Source organism: Macaca fascicularis, chromosome 18, assembly GCF_037993035.2.
Source record: "Macaca fascicularis isolate 582-1 chromosome 18, T2T-MFA8v1.1".
NCBI lineage: Eukaryota > Metazoa > Chordata > Mammalia > Primates > Cercopithecidae > Macaca > Macaca fascicularis.
Genome location: NC_088392.1, coordinates 1,302,232 through 1,324,673, shown reverse-complemented (window position 1 = coordinate 1,324,673; position 22,442 = coordinate 1,302,232). Strand labels below are relative to the sequence as shown.

Here is a 22,442-nt window from a genome sequence, read left to right as displayed (position 1 = left end):
AAAACTGCAAACATCGTAGAAGAGCAAAACCAATGGAGAGACATCCTGTGCTCTTTGAAAGTTTCAATATTATTTACATGCTGTCTCCAAAAATTGCTATGATTCAATGCAGTCACTATCAAAATATCAGCACAATCTCAGCATGCTTTTGTGGCAATTGACAAACGGAACTATTTATTTACATGGACCTGAAGAATCCAAAACGATTTTGAGAAAGAACAAAGTTGGAGAACGGATGCTGCTGGATTTCAGACTTCCTATAAAGCTACAGGGATCAAGATCATCTGGTATCAGCATAAGGATAGACATAAAGATCAATGGACCAGAACTTGAAATTCCAGGATGCTCATGGTCTATAGTGTAAAATGCAGCACTTCAAGGCATCCCTGGAGAGCGATTTCTTTCTGTTAAAGACTCTCTCAAGTCCGGCCCACCCTCGGTTCTATCTTGTACTGTCTGTCCACGGCTCCAATCCCTTCTCTGTTTTGAACCACATTAAGACAGTCATCTGGGGACCTGCTTCTTAGAAACTCTCCAGTGGCTGCAATGGAAACCTGGCAGTGATAAGAAGAGAAGCAAACTAGAAAGTAATTTGTACATAAATTGCAAGAGAAATTTATAGAGGAAGAATGTTTCCTCTAACACAACATTTTACATTGTATATTATGAAAATTTTCAAACATATGCGAAAGCACCAACAGTTCTTCCGTCCCGTTGCCCCCTCCAGCACCCTCAGTCCTCGGTCCTGCCACCCTCTCCAGCACCCTCAGTCCTCAGTCCCACCACCTCCTCCAGCACCCTCAGTCCTCAGTCCCACTGCCTCCTCCAGCACCCTCAGTCCTCAGTCCTGCTGTCCTCCCATCTCCAGCACCCTTGGTCCTTAGTCCTGCCACCCCCTCCAGCACCCTCAGTCCTCAGTCCCACCGCCCCCTCCAGTACCCTCAGTCCTCAGTTCTGCCGCCCCCTCCAGCACCCTCAGTCCTCAGTCCTGCTGTCCTCCCCTCTCCAGCACCCTCAGTCCTTGGTCCTGCCGCCCCCTCCAGCACCCTCAGTCCTCAGTCCCACCGCCTCCTCCAGCACCCTCAGTCCTCAGTCCTGCTGTCCTCCCCTCTCCAGCACCCTCGATCTTTGGTCCTGCCGCTCCCTCCAGCACCCTCAGTCCTTGGTCCTGCCGCCCCCTCCAGCACCCTCAGTCCGCAGTCTCGCAGCCCCCTCCAGCACCCTCAGTGCAGCACATCTTATCTCAGTCATACCCACTAGTCCCTAAACCAGGTTACTTTGAAATAAATCTCAGGTATCATACTATTTCATCTCCAAATATTTCAGCATGTATCTCTAAATGATAAGAATCTTCTTTAAGTAATATTCAAATAAGTCATCAGTTTTATGTTTTGGAATTTTTTTAAATAAACAGGAGAAATCCTCCCTTAAGTTGCAGGGACAATCCGCATTCAGCATAGCAAGCCTGGAGGTCTCCATTAAAAGGCTTTTTAAGACTCATCTGATGATTTAAAGTCAAATGAGTCCTATGCTTATTTTCCCAAAATATGTACTTTTTCCAGCTGCAAAGAATATATTATAATATGCAATAGCAAACAGCCTATTGCTGTATGGCCAGAACAAATGTGTTAGGAAATGGTGGAATACGTTGGCTTTTCACTTCCACGTAAAGTACAGAGTAGACCTCAGGCGACTGTGCCACAGAAGGGTAGGGAAGGTGCCAGGAGCTCTCTGGCTGCGCCAAAGGAAATTTTTAAATGAAAGTTGGGCTGGGAAACGCGAATCAGAGTTACCCTAAAATATGTTTTCTTTTCTTAATGCCAGACTCGTCATAACCATTTCATAAATTAAACCCGAACTGTATGGGAAGGCTCAAACAGCAAAACATTCAATGCCATCTCTCCCTGCTATAAATAAAAACACACCTGGTGAAAACTCTAGGACAAAACGGGGTCCTTCTAACTCGGAGTCGCTAGAGTCACCCCCACAATCAAATGCACCCTGGAAGCTTTCGGCAGTGTAAGCACTGGGCTCAGCAGCGGGGCCTCTGTTCCCGCCCACGCGGGGATTAGAACGCGGCACGTTCTACCCGCGGCCCCACCAGCCCCGCAGGGCGCACCAGCTGCGCTCACGGCCACGGAATCACCGATGCCGTCCTCACCCCTCCGGAGCGGCCTTCCCCGAGACAGTACGCGGACCGTCTACGCTTTCCCGGTTCTTTTTCCTTCCAAAGTCCACGTGTGCGCTACCACCTCCTTTAACTCACAGAAACAGAAAAGCAAAACAACGACGAAAACGGTAGCACGTTCCCTTCGGCCGAAGGGCAGCGCATGTGTTTCCATTATTCCCCCGTTTCACTGAGAGGAACGCGCCATCCAGACAACCCGGGAGCGGTCAAGAGTCCGGGAGTAGCCGACTGAGCTGGAGCGGCCCCACACTCACCTGCAGAGCGGATGTAACTGGCCTGTGTGTTCGGATGCACGGTGCAAACTGTTCGGACGCGAATCCGCCGTGGAATAGCATCTTCCATGCAGATGCATTTTTGCTTATAGACACCTTGTCTTAGGAGCTCTCTCCCCACAGTGGTAAGAATCTGACCGTCGAGGCATCGCCTTCTCCCCGTCACATCAGCAGGGCCCTTCCACTCACGGGGACTTTCCCGATTCTGCTCTTTTTCTCTGCCCCATTTATTGAAATAAAAGCAACCGCGAGCACGTGCCCCCTCCAGAACGCATGCTCTGTCTCAAAAACCAGCCCAAAAGGAAGAGGAGGAGGATGAGGAGAAGGAGGGGGAGGAAGAAACTGGTTTTCCCTGTTGGTCTATTTTATGCAGTTAAAAACAAACAGAATAAAAATCAGAGGGGATTTCTACTTCTGACAATAAGGGAGGCCAGACACTCGGAAGGGTCCTCACCAAGAAACCAGCCGATCCTGCCTGACACTTGGTTTTCCTGCCGGTATTGGCTTGAATGAAGTAAGGGACTTCTTCAAGGCTCCCTCCTGACCTGAATTCAGAGGAGGGAAATCCCATAATAGAAAAGGTGAGGTTGCCCTGAGAGGACTTGCCACATCAGAGCCACCTAAAGGTTGTCTGGGCCAGGAGGTGAGCTGGGGCTCCAGGCCCACAGAGGCGGCAAATGTGCTCCCCACTGAGGTCGCCAGCTTGAGACAGTGGTAAAGACCACCAGGTTCTCACAGAGTGACATCAGCCAAACCTGAGCTCACGGCCAAACAGCAGCAAACACACGCCGAGGAACACGTCCATGAGCAAAAGTCAGCACAACCCAAACACAGAACAGACTCAGACCCGCAGAGGCATCAAAATTAGTGGTTAGATCTGAGGAAGTTGTCCAGAATGCGTAACAGAAAAACAGGGAGGCAAAAAATATTAGAAAGATTAAGAGGGAGAGATTATAGCAGAAGGTCTAACGGATATCTATTTATAGTTCCAGGAAATGAGACCAAAAAGGAAGAGGAAAAAAATGATTGATTAAAGAGATGATACTTGAAAATCTGCAAGAATTGATGAGAGTCATGAATACACAATATATTCCAAATAGAGTAAATAGAGTAAATAAAAGGAAACCTACCTTAGACACACTGAGAGAAGGTGTCAGAACACTGAGTCCGGGTGCAGTGGCTTACGCCTGTAATCCCAGCACTTTGGGAGGCCGAGGTGGGTGGACCACCTGAGGTCAGGTTTGAGATCAGCCTGGCCACCATGGTGAAACCCCACCTCTGCTAAAAATACAAAAATTAACTGGGTGTGGTGGTGGGCGCCTGTAATCCCAGCTACTTGGGAGGCTGAGGCGGGAGGCCAAGGTTGCAGCGAGCCGACATCACTCCATTGCACTCCAGTCTGGGTGACAAGAGTGAAACTCCATCTCAAAAAAAAAATTCACAACACCGAACACAAACAGAAGACAGATCGCCAATGAAGCCAACAATAAGACTAACAGATTTTCTTTTCTTTTTTATTTTTGTTTTGGTTTTTTTCAAGACAGTCTTGCTCTGTCACCCAGGTTGGAGTCCAGTGGCACAGTCTTGGCTCACTGCAACTTCCACCTCACAGGTTCAAGCCATTCTCATGCCTTGGCCTCCTGAGTAGCTAGGATTACAGGAGTGTGCTATTATGCCTGGCTAATTTTTGTATTTTTGGTAGAGACAGGATTTCACCATGTTGGCCAGGCTGGTCTTGAACTCCTGACCTCACGTGACCCACCCTCCTCGGCCTCCCAGTGTTGGGATTACAGGCGTGAGCCACCGCGCCATGCCCAGATTTTTAACAGCAAAAATAGAAACTGGAATCCAGTGGAATCATGTCTTCTAAAAACAGATTGTCATTCTACTGCTGTCTACCCAAACCATCTTTCCATGAGAGCAAATAAAACATTCTCAAAGAAACAAAACTGAGAGTTAAACTCCAACAAAACTCTCCTAAAGGAGTTCTAAAGCATGTGCTCTAAGCAGGTGGAAACTCATCCCATAAGGGCATGACTGACTTATGCATAGCATATCATGTGGTGTGTAGTGTGTATTATGTAGTGTGTATTATATAGCGTGTATTATGTAGTGTGTATTATGTAGCGTGTATTACATAGCGTGTATCATGTAGCTTGTATTATGTAGCGTGTATCATATAGCGTGTATCATGTGGTGTGTATATGTAGTGTGTATCATGTAGCGTGTATCATATAGCATGTATTATGTAGTGTATTATGTAGTGTGTATCATGTGGTACGTATTATGTAGTGTGTATCATGTAGCATGTATTGTGTAGTATTACATAGTGTGTATTATGTAGCATGTATTATGTAGTGTGTATCATGTGGTGTGTATTGTGTAGTGTGTATCATGTGGTGTGTATTATGTAGCATGTATTGTGTAGCATGTATTATGTAGCTTGTATTACGTGGTGTGTATTATGTAGTGTGCATTATGTAGCATGTATTATGTAGCATGTATTACATATAGATTACATATTACATAACTATTTAGATGTCTATTAGATATACATTGTTTTAACAGAACCAGTTCGTCTACATTGAGATAAATCTTTTTCCTTATATTCGTTACTTAAAAAAAAGGAAGTTATAAAATATCAGAAGAAATGACAAATTGTTAAATATATGTTAAATCTAAACAAACATTGTCTACGAAATAATAACCACAATATCTAACTTGGGAGTTATAAAAATTATAGAGCTAAAATATTGATCAATGATAGTTTGAAAGTCTGGAGAAGAGTGATCTAAGATTTATGTTGTTGAGAAGGAAACTCAAGTATTAATCTTAAATTTATTATATTTGAAATGCAAAGTAAAATTTCAATGGTGATCACCAAAAGAACAATGGAGTGAACAAAAATTTAAAAAACAGACAAAAAAGCAGATCTCCATAGATTCCCAAAGGAAAAATATGTGATAAAGGAGAAAAAATACACACACACATATATATAGAGAGAGACAGGAACGACACACACACACACACACACACACACACACACAGAGACACAAAGAGGGAGAGAGGGAGGGAAGACACACACATGCAAGCAAAGCTGATAAAACTGCAGGCGAAACTGTCAAATGTACTTTCAAAGTGAGAGATTTTGACGCATCTCTTTAGACTATTGCTTTTTCAATTAGAAAAAAGTAAACATATAGTAAATGTGAATAATACATTCAACAAGCTTAATGTATTAGATAGATATAGAATGCTGAACCAAATCAGAAAATAATACACATTCCTTTGAAGCAAATATTAACCATATACTGGGCTTTATGCTAACTGCATTAGATTTCAAAATAATAGTATCATACATTTTATGTTATCTAACCATAGTGCAATTAATTTAGAAATCAACAATACAGGCCAGGCGCGGTGGCTCACGCCTGTAATCCCAGCACTTTGGGAGGCCAAGACAGGAGGATCACGAGGTCAGGAGATGGAGACCATCCTGGCGAACACGGTGAAACCCTGTCTCTACTAAAAATACAAAACAATTAGCCGGGCGTGGTGGCGGCGCCTGTAGTCCCAGCTACTCGGGAGGCTGAGGCAGGAGAATGGCGTGAACCTGAGAGGCAGAGCTTGCAGTGAGCCGAGATAGCGCCACTGCACTCCAGCCTGGGCAACAGAGTGAGACTCTGTCTCAAAATTAAAAAAAGAAAAAAGAAATTGACAATACAAAGATAAAGAAATTTCCTATACATTCGGAAATTTTAAGATGTACTTCTAACTAACTCCTTCATCAAAGAAAAAGATTGCGATAGAAATAAAGCCATACTTGACTGACTATTTTAAAACTTGTGAGAGGAAGGAAAAGTGGAATCTAGTAGGGCATTTATAGCTCTGAGGTTTGATTCAAATGAACACAGGCTTAAAATTAATGACCTAAACATCCAATTTAAGATGATGAAAAAGAACAATAATGAATCAAAAGAAATTGGCAAATTCCTAGAAAATATAATTTCCAAAAGTGAAACATCTCATTTTGAGATGAGGTAGGTCTGAACAGACCTATAACTCTGAAAGAAATCTAATCAGTAGATTAAAATTTTCCCACAAACACATACCAAGACAAGAAAGGTTTAAGGTTATATGAAACATTAAAAAAGGTCATCCCACACTTATAAAAATGTTTTCAAAAATGGAATTAGAGACAGAAAAGAGGAAAGCTTCCCAACTCATTCTATGAGCCCAATATACCTTTGATTTCACATTCAGCAAGGATAACACAAGAGAGGAACACAGACGTTTCTCACTTGTAAACATGGCCATAAAAAGATTAAGTCAAATATTAGCTAACTAAAAATCTACTTATGGAAATGCATAACTGAATCTGGTTTTTGAAATAGAATAATGTATACATTATACATATGCAAATATATATATTTCCCTATCTTAACAAAATGAAAGAGAAAAACCACATGATCATCTCAACAGAGGCAGACAACCATTCGATTCTATTCTAAAATAGTCATAAAAATCTTTTAGGAGACTAGGGATGAACTGAAGTTTCTTTAACCTGAGAAAAGGCATGCCAGAAAAACCCTTAGCATAAACCCTTCCTGATGGAGAAATGTCGGAAACCCTCCCTTTACCGTCTGGAATAAGACAAAGAAACCCACTATAACCGATTCTGTTAATCACTGCACTATGGGTTAACTACCACAGCAATGCAAGAAAAGAAATAAAAACTACAAAACTTGGAAGAGAAGCATAAAACAGTCATCATTTATAAATGATATTTTTTTACAGTGGAAACTGCAAATAATCTACTGATATACTATTAGAAATAAAAGATCTTAGTAAGGTGAGTGCGTGGTGACAGTTCATGAAAATCCACAGAAGTTCTGTAAACCAGCAAAAATCAGCCGGAAAATGGCAGTTTTAAAAAAGCTATCGTGTACAATAGGAACAGAAAATAAAGTAACTAGTAATACACACGAAACAAAAAAGAGCAAGTGCTATATGGAGAAAATCATAAAATCTCATTGGAGGACTTTGAAATGAACCTAAGCAAGTGAAATGGTAAACCGAGTTGACAGACGGGAAAATTCAAATCCCAGAACTGCCAGCTCTCCTCAAACTGCCCGAGATTCCACACGGCTCTGTTAAGGCCCTAACAGGTTTTATCCATAAACTTGACACATTAATTCTACAAGTTATGAAACAACAAATACCAAGAACAGCCGCAAAACTTCTGAAGAAACTTGTAAAGAATCGTGGGGCCCTGGTCCTCCCAGATGTCATGACTTAGGAGCTCTAGCAATTCCGACAGTGCCGTAGAAGCCCGAATAGAAAATCTGGCCTGGCCGGGTGCGTGGCTCACGCCTGTAATCCCAGCACTGTGGGAGGCTGAGGCAGGTGGATCACTTGAGGTCAGATGTTCGAGACCAGCCTGACCAACATGGTGAAACCCCGTCTCTACCAAAAAATACAAAAAAATTAACCAGGCTTGGTGGCACGTGACTGCAATCCCAGCTACTCAGGAGGCTGAGACCTGAGAGTTGCTTGAATGAGCGAGGCAAGGGTTGCAGTGAGCTGAGATCACACCACTGCACTCCAGCCTGGGCAACAAAGTAAGACCCCGTCTCAAAAAAAAAAAAAAAGGAGACTGGTATATATCAGAGATGACATCACAGATCAATGAGAACAGAAGTTTTTCAATATATAGGGCTGGGATGATTGGCTATTCATATGGAAAATGAATTGGATTCCTGCCTTACATCATATACCAAACATCCATTTCTCATTAAGTAAATGGTTAGCCATGAAGGGCAAATTTCATACATTTTAAAAGTATTAAAGAAAGATATCTTTAAAATCCTCATGTTAGGGAAGGCATTCTCTGTTCATCAAAATATCTCATAAAGAAAATGAAAAAGACAAACCCAAAATTGATAGACTACATTAGTTACATATAAACAATAAAATAGTTTCCTTCAGAAACCACAGGGAACTACTACAAATCAGTAATAAAAAGACAAACACCCCCACAGAAAAATGAGCAACAAACGTGAACAGGCATTTCACAGGAAAGAAAACTCAAGTGGCAGATAAAAAATAGAAAAATAAACTAAACCATATGGTCATTAGGAGACTGCCAATCAGAACTACAAGTTTTCATTTTAACACAGATTTTTACCTGGCATGGCAGAGACCAAGTTGGATAACACAGACTTGTTGAGGATGTGGATGGAAAGTAACTCTTTTGTTGCTGGTGGGATTATAAATTAAAATAACCATTTCAAAAAATTGGTTGTCACTTCATTCATCTGAACATTTGCACACTCTATGATTCTGCAGTCCCCTCCACACGCACACCCTCCTCCACACGCACACCCTCCAGTGGCTTTAACTCAGGTGCACCAAGAATCATGCAGAATGTTCACTGCAGTACTTCCCATGAAAGCAACTAAATGTCCATGTATAAAGACTCAGGAACACATTATGTTACACCAAATGTCTACATATAAAGATGGCATGAACACATTCTGTTACAGCCGCATAATAGGATATTACACAGCAATCACAACCAACCAACCACAGCCAAACAAAAGCATATGGGTGAGATGCGGATGCACAATGATTAGTGCAACAGCCATCACTGAAGAATATATATGACGCTATTTTTATAAACCTCAGAAACAAGCCAAACTAAACAATATCTGTATGTATGTATATGTATGTATATATGTGTGTATGTATATGTATGTATATATGTGTGTATGTATATGTATGTATATATGTGTATGTATATGTATGTGTATGTGTGTGTGTGTGTATGTACATATACATTATTCTTTCCTGTAGAAAAGGAACATGATCAATACCAGGGTGAGGTTGGTGGATCCTCTGGTGGGGAAGCAAAGGGCACAGTGGGATGGGGAGCTCTCCAGCGGTCGTTGTGATGTTGGTGACACCCTGGATTTCAGGTGAGCTGATGGGCTCATTGTAGGGGTAGTCTTCATAGCTCATCTGATACATTACACACAGTCTGCTCTGTACTGTACGGGGAGCCCGGAAGCTGGAAACCCTGGAGGAAAGTGGCCACACTTGGCATCTGGCCAGGCCTGAGGACCCAGGGCTTTGAAAGAAGCTAGGCCAGGGAGACTGTGAGGGATGGCAGGATGGAGATAGGGGCCAAGGAAACAGAGGCGGGGGTCAGAGAACACGGGGGTTCCACACTGCTCCTTGAAAGGTCTGAGTCCATGAGGCCCTTGTGATACTCAGAGAAAGGAGGCAAGGCAAATGACAGCGGCAGTCCTCTGACTCCAGACCGCGTTAAGTTGGTCTGATTCCAAGTGAAACAGCATTGCCGTCTGCCATGCCCTTGGTCCACAGAAGAGCGGCAGGTGCAGCTGCTCTGCGGGCCAGTGGGAGGGTGGGATGTCTGTGTGGGGATGACCAGACAGGACTGCCCCGGTCTCAGCTGCAGAGCCTCCTGGCCCAGACCTTGCCCTGCACAGAGAAGGCCGGCAAGACTGCACTCCCTGCTGCTCTGCCTACAAAAGGTTGTCAGGGAACTCCCGCTGAGACAGAATAGACCTGCTTTTGTTTTGCTCTAGACTGTGGTGGCTCCAAGGTATGCCAAAAAGAAACCACGTCAGTCACAGAGAGCCCACAGTTCAGCGCCAGCAGCTTCTTTCGCTGGTGAAAGCAGCAAGGCCAGCAGAAGTGATACCCTGGCAGGATTGAGTCTTCCTTCTAGCAGGACACTTTAATACCCTGGGCCTAATGGACCAATTCTTACCCAGTGTTTTTCACTGGCTTCCTTGCCATTTTCCCCCAGCAACGTGCATCCCAGCTGCCTCCCAGGAGAGACGGAGGAAGGCTCCGCCTCACATGCATCACAGCTGCGGCCCAGGTGAGGTGGAGGAAGGTCTGGGATCTTTTGCATCACAGCTGCGGCCCAGGTGAGGTGGAGGAAGGCCCTGCTCATGTTGCCCTCACCACTGCCTGCTGAGGGAGCGAGTTTTGGGGAGTGATATCTTGAGCCACCTCCACTTGATCTCCTGGGAGGGCTCATTCGTTCAGGTCCATGGACATTTTGAAGGGCTCCCTGTGTGACCGTGGGGCACACTGAAGTTTAAGAACCACTACTTCAGGAGGTTTGTGCTGCTTTAAGGCCAACATTCATGCTCTATTTTATGTTCTATAACTGTGAATTTTATACTTTGGATTTTCTGAAAGAAGGGCATGTGTTCTTATGTTGTTTATTAATATACTAAAAATATTAGAATAAAAACAACACGGGGAAATGGCTGCTTTAAATGTGTAAGGTGCCCACCCCAACACAGCGGCACAGGCATATCTCAGAGGCTGCTGCTGCGGCTCCGGACCACGGCAATAAAGTGAATATTACAATAAAGCAAGTCACATAAATCGCTACGGTTTCCCGGTGCTTTATAAAATTATGTTTACACTATACTGTAGTCTTATTAAGTGTGAAATACCATTATGTCTTAAAAAATGCACATGCCTTAACTGAAAAGTAATTTATCGCTAAAAACTGCTGACGATCGTCTGCCCCTTCAGCGAGTCCGAATTTTTTGCTGCTGGAGGGGTCTTACCTCAGTGCTGACGCTGCTGACTGACCAGGCTGGTGGCGGCTGACGGCTGGGGTGGCTGTGGCCATTTTTAAAAACAGGACAGCAATGAACTTTGCTGTGTGGATGAACTCTTCCTTCCACGGAGTGTGTGATGCTGCTGGGTAGCGTTTTACCCACAGCAGAGTTCTGTTCAGAATCGGAGTTAATCCGCTCACACCCTGCCACCACTTTATCAACTCGTTTATGGAATATTCTAAATTCTTTGTTTCATTTCAACAGTCTTCACAGTGTCTTCATCAGGAGCAGATTTCATCTCAAGAAACCACCTTCTCTGCTCATCCATAAGGAGCGTTTCCTCGTCCGTTCAAATTTCATCCTGAGATTGCAGTTCAGTCCCATCTTCAGGCCCCGTCTAATCGTCTAATTCTAGTTCTCTTGCTATTTCCACCACGTCTGAAGTTATTTCCCCCACTAAAGCCTTAAACTCCCCAAAGTTATCCATGAGGGATGGAATCAACTTCACCTAACCCCTGTTAAGGTTGATATTTTGACATCCTCCCATAAATCATGAATGTTCCTAATGGCATCTAAAATGATGAATTCCTGTCAGAAGGTTTTCAGTTGACTTTGCCTAGATTCATCAGAGGAATCAACTATAGCCTTAGAAAATGTATTTCTGAAATAATAAGACTCAAAAGTCAAAATCATTCTGGATCCCTGGGCTGCAGGGTGGATGTGGTGTCAGCAGGCAGGAAAACAACATTCATCTCCCGCACGTCTCCATCAGAGCTCTTGGGTGACCATGAGCAGGAATTGTTCTGAAAAGAATCTTTCTGAGCAATAGGTCTCAAGAGTGGGCTTAGAATGGTCAGCAAACCACGCTGTGAACACAGGTGCTGTCATCCAGGCTTTGTTGTTCCATGGATGGAGCACAGGCAGAGGAGACTTAGTCTCATTCTTAAGGGCCCTGGGATTTTCAGATGGCACCTGGGCACTGGCTTCAACATTAGCCCCTAACAAGGGGGTCAGCCTGTCCTTGGAAGCTTTGAAGCCAGGCACTGACTTCTCCTCTCCACCGGTGAAAGTCCCAGATGGCATCTTCTTCCAATAGAAGGCCGTTTTATCTGCACTTAAAATCTGTCGTTTAGTGCAGCCTCCTTCATCAGTGGTCTCAGCTGGGTCTTCTGGGGAACTTGCCGCAGCTTCTCCACCAGCACCTGCTGCTTCACCTTCGCTTTTATGTTACAGAAACAGCTTCTTTCCTTCAACCTCATGAATGAACTTCTGCTGGTTTCCAACCTTTCTTCTCTCTGAAGAAAGTGGAGAGAGGCAGCTTCCTCGCCTCTCCAGCCTTCAGGGAACTGAAGGGAGTTAAGGCCTCAGTCTAGACGAGGCTGTGGCTTCAGGGCGTGTCATGGCTGGTTTGATGTTCTATCTAAACCACTGAAATTTTCTGTCTCTGCAGTAAGGCTGTTTTACTTTCTTATCATTTGTGTGCACTGGAGTCGCACTTCTAATCTCCTTCAAGAACTTGTCCTTTGCATTCACAACCAGGCTAACCATTTGGTGTGAGAAGCTTTTGGCCTGTCTCGGCTTCTGACATGCCTTCCTCACCAAGCTTAATCATTTCTAGCTTTTGATTTAAAGTGAGGGACCTGTAACTCTTCCTTTCAATGAAACATGGAAAGGACATTGTAAGGTTGCTAACTGGGCAGATTTCAATATTGTTCTGTCTGAAGGAACAGGGAGGCTGAGGAGAGACGGGAACGCTAGGTCAAGGGAGCTGTCAGATCACAATTAAGTTTGGTGTCTCACGTGGGCAGCTATGGTGCTCCAAAACAATTGCAGCAAGAACATCAGAGATCACCGATGACAGATCACCATAGGCGATAGCAATGAAAAGTTTGGACGACTGTAAGGATTGCCAAAATGTGACAGAGACATGAAGTGGGCAGGAGCTGTTGGGAAAATGGTGCCAATCGACTTGCTAAAGGCAGACTTGCCACTAATTCAATTTGTGCAAAATGCAGTATCTTTGAGTGCAATAAAGTGAAATGAGTAAAACGCCTGTGTATAGCAACCAGTTTGGGGACTACTTCACGGCACACTGGTAGCTGATGGCACTTAGAAGCTGCCGGTTTTGACAGAGCTCACCTCTGAAGTGGTGATGGCTGGCTCGCCGGGGCCCAGGACCTGTGCGTGGCTGGGAGCTCCCTGTGGGGGTCTTTCGTGGGCTCCAGGACCTGCGGAGTGTGAGTTGCAGTTCAGTGGACAAACATGGCCAGGACAGATTGTGCTCCTGGGGACTAGGCACCTTCCCCTAGAAAATCAGTGACGTGGGAAACGGCTGTATTAGTTGTGAGTGACGTCAGCGAGTGTGGTTCTCAGCAGTCCTGTGAGAGGCAATGCTACTCTTCCATTTATATTTTTAAAAAGAATAACCTGGTGGGGCTTTTAAGCTTTGGGGATAAAATAAACCAGAAAAACAAACAGCTTTTCTTGATAAGACCGATACATACCCCAGGTCTTCCTCCCTGGAACTCTGACTGGTGTTGAGAGGTTGAAAGAGAACGGCCTGCACCACACCCAATGACCGCTCAGCTTCCCTCCTTCCTGAAAAGCTGCACCACACCCAATGGCCGCTCAGCTTCCTTCCTTCCTGAAAAGCTTCCACGGCATTTGGTGAGACTCCACGTGCTATCCCATCCTTTCACTCAGTGAAAAATGAATGAAAATGGCCAGGTGCGGCAGCTCACGCCTACAATCCCAGCACTTTGGGAGACCGAGGCAAGTGGATCTCCTGAGGTCAGGAGTTCGAGACCAGCCTGGCCAACGTGGTGAAACCCCGGCTCTACGAAAAATACAAAAATTAGCCGGGCGTGGTGGTGGACACCTGTAATCCCAGCTACTCGGGAGGCTGAGGCAGGAGACTCACTTGGACCTGGGAGGCAGAGGTTGCAGTGAGCCAAGATCGCACCACTGCTCTCCAGTCTAGGTGAAAGAGCGAGACTCCATCTCAAAAAAAAAAAAAAAAAGAAAAAAAGAAAAATCAAAAACCTAGTTGTAAAATGTAAACTTGAAGGCACCTGTAGTATTGTACCATAGACTGTTTCTCACAGATTAATTTTGGTGGAGTTATAAACGTTGTTAGAATCAAAACGAAGGCACTTGTGTTAGAAAAACAAACGAAAAGCCCTGACGAATGGAACCAGCGAAGGCCATGAAGGGAGGTTCCCACGTACATCTAATAACAAAAAATATGATAGAAGACTCTGCAAAACTCAAAATCTTGCACAAAGACCAGCACAACCTGACACAAAAAATACTTCTGCAAGGACGTCTGCCCAGCAACTGCCTATCTAGCCTCGGACCAGCATCACCCTCGCTATTGATCTTTGTAGCCCGGGATAATTCTTTCAAAATAATTCTGTCATCCTCCTAATTTTCCCTTTAAAACCCTTTGTCTTCCTGTACCTGAATATGCATGCAATTTACTGTGGTATGTGTATTCCCATTTCAATGCTTTATTCTTGGATAAGTTACTTCTTCTTTGCGTGACCCTCTCTCTGTTACTTAGCCTGATACCTATGGTGTCAGAAATGGGACCAGAAAAATATCACCATCGGAAGAAACCATTTTTTATTCCCATTTTTTGGAACCATTGTGCAGTATTTACTCCAGCTCTTTGAGCTCTTCACTTCCACAACTTGATTTTTCACCCTGGTGAGTCCTTTCTCAGGCTGAGCCTTTCTCTTTGTGTTGGAGGCTTTTTGATGCTACTCAGAACGTGACTTGGATGAGGCTGCCTTGATAAAGGACTGCACATCCGGCCCGAGATGATAAACAGGCTTTTTGTCTTTTCGGCGAAGTCCTTGCAGGTGCAAAGGCATAAATCTTTCTGGGCTGAATGCTCTGATTTGTACAGAATTAACATTCTCTCTGTAAGGCATGTCTTTACTTGTGAATTCACTTTTGATCTGCATGCCTAGTTTAATATTTTGTTCTATCTGGACACCTAGGTTAAAATTTTTGTGAACACTCTTACCTTGGTTCCTTTGACTTGATTCGAGTCTTTCCCCTTGATGGTTTTTTTAAATGTTCTGAGAACAAAAATAAACATTCTAAATGATGGGTGCAGAATGGCTAACTAAAGGCCACTAGGGCAGCCGCCGCCATCTCAAAGACGGCCTAAACTCCTGACATTCCTTGGCTGGATTTGTAGATTTTCTTTGCTCTCAAGAGATTAATAAGAATTGAATGAGATTCTAAAACATTAAAGTATGCCAGGTGTGCTGGGATTCCAGCCAGCTACATGTAGTGGCCCATTCTCATGCACATTTTTTAAGTGATCGGCAAAATGACACCAAGGAAAGTCCAGAGCTCAATGGCAATTATTTGAACTCTCTAAAAAAGCAACCCTTTCGAAAAAACAACCTTGCAGCAACAGAGTTAGCATGGAGTCTTCGAAGGTCTCTATCTCTCCTCCCACCCCTTTTTCTTTTTTGCCTATTTTGAATTTTCTGACTCTTCTGCTGGTGTTGAGATGAAACTCACTGCTTATGGCATTCTAGCCAAGATTTTTTTCAAAGTCTTAAAGGGCTTTCAAATTAACGGCGTTAGAAATTACAACAGCTCCATGGTAACCAACAACCTAGACACCTTTTAGAGACATCAGTTTAGGTTTGACTAACAATTGCTTATGGTGATGGAGCACTTAATTGAAAAATTAATAATCTAAAAGAAAAAGAACTACATAAATATTTATAATGTTTATAAAAGTTAGGCTCTCAAATTACAGAGGTCAAAAGCTGGAACTCAGAGCAATAATGTAAGGTATCTCTGTCCAGCATAAAAATTGTATTACTTTTTCTGCCATGCAGAGTCCAAAAAGAAAAAGCCAAAAACAAAATAAAACCAAAACCCTGCTCCAATGCTTCCTGCCCACATCTCTAACCAACCAAACAAGACCAGCAACCGAAAGACATTTGCTGCTAGTTCAAGGCTACCTGGAGATTCTTATACAATGCAGTCAATCCTAACTAAAATGTTTTTCCTTTTATAGACAGATACAGATACAGATGCAGATACAGATACAGATACAGATACAGATACAGATACAGATACAGATACAGATACAGATACAGGGTCTTGCTCTGTTGCCCAGCCTGGAGTACAGTGGTGGGACTACAGACATGCACCACCAGACATGACGAATTCTGTTGTCATTGTTTTGTAGAGAGGGGTTTTACTCTGTTGCCCAGGCTGGTCTAGAACTCCTGAGCTCAAGTAATTCACCTGTCTCAGACTCCAAAAGTGCTGGGATTACAGACATAAGCCACCATGCCTGGCCCACCTAGCTAAAATGTAAACAATTGAAAATTTAGCCCTAACCTCATTTGAAAATGAGAAACAAAAAACAAACAAAAACGAGGTGGGTGGGGGTAGAAATGGCGTTTTTTATTTTTATTTTTAAACTGCATGGAAACTGTTTACCCAAAATTTTGGTCCAGAGCCTTCATGAGATTTCCTATCAGAGTAAATAGCACAAAACTAAAAATCTTGGTCCCCTATTATATTCGTTCATTCTTGCACTGCTATAAAGATACTACCCGAGACTGGGTAATTTATAAAGAAATAAGGTTTAAGTGACTCACACTTCCTCATGGCTGGAGAGGCCTCAGGAAACTTACAGTCATGGCAGAGGGGAAGACGCATGTCTTACATGGTGGCAGGCGAGACAGAGCAAGCAAGAGCAGTGAAACTGCCTGACAAAACCCTCAGATCTCCTGAGAAGTCACTCACTATCACAAGAATAGCATGGGGAAAACTGCCCCCATGATCCAATCACCTCCCACCAGGTCCTTTCCTCAACATGTGGGATTATAGGGATTACAACTGGAGTGGAGATTTGGGTGGGGACACAGAGCCAAACCATATCACCTATGTTAGAACAACAAGGTTTTCTTAAAGTATTGATTTGCCCTTAGGAAAACTGCAAGAGGTTTTGATGTTTAATCCTGAAATCTGTTTCTTTTTTTCCCCCCATTTTTTGTAGAGATGGGGGGGTCTTCCTATGTTGCCCAGGCTAGTCTCGAACTCCTGGGCTCAAGCAATCCTCCTGCCTTGGCCTCTCAGAGTGCTGGGATTACAGGCATGAGCCACTGGCCTGGCCAGCTTTTCCTGATGTGTCTGGATTATTCTGTGTAACCAAGAAAATTCCTGTGCTGTCACTAAGAGTCATGTAATTCCCTGCTCCAGGCACTCCTTTTCTTGTTTACAGTCCTCTATAATAAAGTGAACACTCGTAACCCTGGACGCACTCTTCCTGTGTCTAATTAAATTCAAGTACCCTTCTCTTCAGGTTTGACTTCTGAGTTATCTAAGGAGAAGCAATCACACAGCAGGAGGTTTTTCTTTACTTTTGGTAACTGGCCTAAACACAAGACATTTTTACATTTAATCAAGCTAGATTTGTTTCTTATTAAGTTTTTGATTACTCAGGAAAACTGAGCTTTAAATGGGTTAAGGCTTTTACATTCATGTAATTTTCCGTACTTGCTTTTGAAGTATTTTAACTATCACTCTGCTTAAATGAATGGTTAATATTTTACATGACTTGTAGTGCTTTTTTTTGAGACAAGAGTCTCATTCTGTTGCCCAGGCTGGAGTGCAATGGTGTGATCTCAGCTCACTGCAACTGCCACCTTCCAGATTCAAGCGATTCTCCTGCCTCAGTCTCCCCAGCAGCTGGGATTACAGGCACCCGCCACCACACCTGGCTAATTTCTGTACTTTTAGTAGAGACAGGGTTTCACCATGTTGGCCAGGCTGGTCTCAAACTCCTGACCCCAAGTGATCCACCTGCCTCAACCTCCCAAAGTGCTGGAATTACAGGCATGAGCCACCGCACCTGACCCTGTGATTCTGTTTTGATCAAGTGTTTTTAACTTTTTGACATATTTGGTAAGTTTCCCAAATACCAGAATACCAAATTAAGTCTTTTTGACCTAGAACTAACTTTCGGATTTTCTAGTTGTGCTCCTGGAGAGACTCACGTATCTCTCATCTTCTTGAGGCATTAAATAATTAGGCTTCTTTGGTAAACTGCAGGGAAGTGCTGTCAAACGAAGTGATACTAGGTCTTCTTTCAAATACATTTACGGGTATGTTGTTGATATGTTTCAAAAATCATGTAAACTCATAGAAATCTAACATGTTATTAGTCATAATTTTGGTTGTTATATTACATTTTTTCTGAAGTTGTATTTGTATGGCTATGTTATTAATGCATTCTAAAGATGATATGAAATTTATAAGTTTCATGGTCCTGATATCAGTCCAGCTGTCTGTCATGATTCCAGTTGTTCTCTTAAAACGTCATATGTTGGCTGGGTGCGGTGGCTCACACCTGTAATCCCAGCACTTTGGGAGGCTGAGGCAGGCGGATCATGAGGTCAGGAGATCGAGACCATCCTGGCTAACATGGTGAAAACCTGTTTCTACTAAAAATACAAAAAATTAGCTGGGCGTGGTGGTGGGCGCCTGTAGTCCCAGCTACTTGGGAGGCTGAGGCAGGAGAATGGTGTGAATCTGGAAGGCAGAGCTTGCAGTGAGCCGAGCACCACTGCACTCCAGCCAGAGCGAGACTACATCCCAAAGAAAAAAAATGCCATATGTTACATGTAAGTAACTAAATTTCCTTGGTAATTAGGAATTTTCATCAGATTTTTAACCGTGGCCATTTTAAGCTTTTGGCTTCCCTACTAATTATTTTCAATTATTCCCTAAAAGTCTTTGCAATCAACTGCAGTCCCAATGAGCCTTTCATAAAAACACTTGCAAGAACTCTTGGACACAGATTTCTGAAAACTTTAAGATCATGAACGGAAAAGGAATTTCCAGAACTCTGATGAAGAAACTGACGGGTCCGTGGCACTGCTAACCAAGATCACGCAAAACAAAATACTCATTATATGAAATTTAGAAATTAACACAGATAATGTTTTAATGACTTTTTCTTGAAACATTTTTAGTTCTTTACCTACATGTTTTATTTTCCAGATTTAAGAAAATTCTCTCTCAAAAGTTGTCTATAGTTTACAACAATTTGATATAGTTTAGTGAACAAAGGTGGAGGCATTTGATTTTTCTCTCTACTTGGTTCTTCCAAAATTTGGAAACTATTCACGTATATTCTTAGTTTTAAGTACAATATAATTATTTATATAAGTTCAACAAAAATCTATTCTCTCTTTATAGCAGGGTACAATTGGAAGCATTTGATTATAGTACAGAGGTTTTGACTGAATATCATATTTGAGGGTATCCATAGAAAGCCTGGTTTTAAGGCTTTCCAGCCTTACAATCAGTAAATAAAAATTGTCATTTCCTGGCAGGCCCAGGAACATTCAGATTGTAAGTACAATCGAAGATCTGCCCAGGTTTGGCTTTCTAGCCTCAAGAGGTTTTTAAATCTGATAACCTATGTGATCAGTGTAGGGAGAAAAAGTTATGTTTCTAAAGAAAAATTATCATACCCTTGTTATTAGACTGTAGCTCTGAGCCTTGTTTTCGAGTTCTTGTTATCTACCTGTAGAATGGGCTAGTCCTGAATTCTCCTAATTTTCTCCAATGTTTGGCTATAATTCTCCAACTAAAAACTAAAACTGCTTCTCTCCTAAAGCCCTGTAAGATGAACCTAAACACATTTTAAGAAACAAGCCTCAGGCCTGATGCGTGGTCCACACATAAGGTTCACCAAACCGCTTGATGCCACAACCAGAGAGATTCAAGCTGCAAACTGGAAGGAAAAGTTGAGGTTTTCGTGTTGTAAACATAAGTTTTTCCCTAGACATTGGAACAAGACTCTATATCACAAGGAGACCCTAACTCCTCAACTCCTCTTAATGGAGGAGTTTTTACACTTGACAGGATAATGATGAAATTGAAATTTCACAATCAGTAGCTTCTGTTGGTAACTTAACAGAGCATAACCTTTAAAAATCCTTTAGTAACACCTATAATCCCAGCACTTTGGGAGGCCGAGGCGGGTGGATCACCTGAGGTCAGGAATTTGAGACCAGCCTGGCCAACCCCGTCTCTACTAAAAATACCAAAAATTAGCCAGGCGTAGTGGTGCATGCCTGTAATCCCAGCTACTCAGGAGGCTGAGACAGGAGAATCACTTAAACCCAGGAGGTGGAGGTTGCAGTGAGCTGAGATTACACCACTGCACTCCAGCCTGGGCAACAAGAGTGAAACTCCATCTAGAAAAAAAAAAAATACTTAGTATTCATTGGTTAAATAAGAAAATGCCTGTGCATTTCTTATTGTGGTACCTGGATCAATTCCTCGGGGAAAGTTGAGACCCACATACACAAAAGAAGAAAACAGGCCGCGTCATTCAAGTCTTACCTAATTCCCTGTGGTCGCTGATTCATTCCCTTGTCTTTAAGCCTGCCGGGTTCATGGATGCAAACGGGGATTGACATATTACTATTAATTTTACTTTTTATTTCCCCTTTTTGAACTTTGTATCTGTTCCTTGTCAACTTTTTTTCCATCCAGGATACACAGGAATAAAGATCATGTTTTTGAGATAGGGTATTGCTATGTTGTCCAGGCTGACCTTGAACTCCTGGACTCAAGCAATCTTCCCACCTCAGCCTCCTGAGTAGCTGGGACTATAGGAATGAGCCACCACACCTGGCTGCTTGTTAACTGATTTGCAGAAGTACAACTCCTAACAGTATAATGCTGGCCCAGCACTTTCAGATGATAGCAAAAGATCATGGAAAAGACAAAATTGAACTTAACAATGCACTCCAGGTAGACTTATCCAGGGAGCCACTCCCTTCAAACCTCCCTTGCTGCTCAAATGTGGCTAAAAGGGTTTTGACACTGGATCCTCGTCAGCAATCATTCCCCTCAAAGTGGGGTGAGACCACCAGCAACGACAGGTCCATCTCAGCATGGAGAGGCATCCAAACCTAACCACAGGGTATACACAACATGCTTGTACACAACACCCCTGACAAACACAGTCAGGGAAGGCCATGAAGAGAATGTTCTCATGCTTGTACACAAAGCCCCTGACAAAAAGAGTCAGTGAAGGCCATGAAGAGAGGGTTCTCATGCTTGTACACCTGATAACAAAAACGATGACAAAACCCAAAACCTGGCACTAAAGCTATCATAACTTTACACAAAAGGTGCTTTGGCAAGATCACCTGCCCAGCAATTGCCTGTCCAACCCCAGACTGGATCGTCCTTGTTACCAATCTCTGTACCAAGGATCATTATCTCAAAATAATTACGTGATTCCTTCACCCTCTGAATGTGCAGCCTTTACTGTGGAATGTATATTCCCATTGCAATGCTCTATGCTTGAAAAAATATCTTTTTTCTTTGACAGAGGCTTTCTCTGTTTGTTCTTTAGGTTGACAGAGTATTATGTTTTCTCACCTGTGCCTAGTGAGCTTTGAGGTTCAACAACTGCTGTCCTTCCCCTTAACCTCTTTCTGTCCTGGCCTCGTAGCACGGACGCTCGTATGCCAATCAAACAACACAGGTGAGTTTGGAGGAAACGCACGTCAGTGAGGAAAAGCGACCAGAGGCTTCACCGAAACCACCGAGACACGGATAAACCTACAATTCCGGGGTGTGAGATTCCTCCTTTCCCCTGGGCCACTACGTAAAGGTGACTGCATTACAGTCCGTACCTCTTATCTGTGGCCCCAGTATCCTTTTTTTTTTTTTTTTTTTTTAAGACGGGGTCTCGCTCTGTTGCTCAGGCTGGAGGACAGTGGTGCAATCACAGCTCACTGCAGCCTTGACCTCCTAGGCTCAATGGATCCTCCCACCTCAGCCTCCTGAGTAGCTGGGACTCCAGACAGGTGCACACCACCACACTCAGCCAATTTTTTGTAGAAATGAGGTCTTGCTACGTTGCCCAGGTTGGTCTTGAACTCCTGGGCTCAAGCGATCCACTGTCTCGGTCTCTCAAAGTGCTGGGATTACAGGCATGAGCCACAGTGTCTGGCCCAAATCCATAGTTCTAAACATGGAAAGTTTTGTGTACTTCATTTGGCAGGAAAGTCTAACCGGAACTGGCATGAGACTACCCATGATCCTTTTCACCCTGCTTGAGACTACCCATGATCCTTTTCACGCTGCTTGTATTTGGCTGCAGGAGCATCAGTTTGACGAGGGTGTTGCCCCGGGCCCCCAAATGGAACATGCACACATCACTTTCCTAACATCAGAACAATTCAGAATTCTGGGAAACACATCTGTTTCTAAGATTCTTGACTACGAGGTGGTGGCTTATGCTAATTTTCCTGACTGTGGCCTCACTTTCTTCCCGATAAATTTGTTTCAATCTGTTGA

The 22,442-nt window shown here is 43.4% G+C and overlaps 1 protein-coding gene across 4 annotated transcripts in view; it reads right to left on the bottom strand.

The window, feature by feature from the left end:
- The window catches only part of LOC107128047 (uncharacterized), a 95,050-nt gene that overhangs the window by 69,716 nt on the left and 2,892 nt on the right, over positions 1 to 22,442 (bottom strand). For all 4 annotated transcript variants that reach the window (XM_065533590.2, XM_045378089.3, XM_065533591.1 and 1 more), the window contains exon 2: positions 13,209 to 13,374. In XM_065533590.2, coding sequence (XP_065389662.1) covers positions 13,209 to 13,374 — 166 coding nt within the window. The remainder of the gene's footprint in view (positions 1 to 13,208; positions 13,375 to 22,442) is intronic.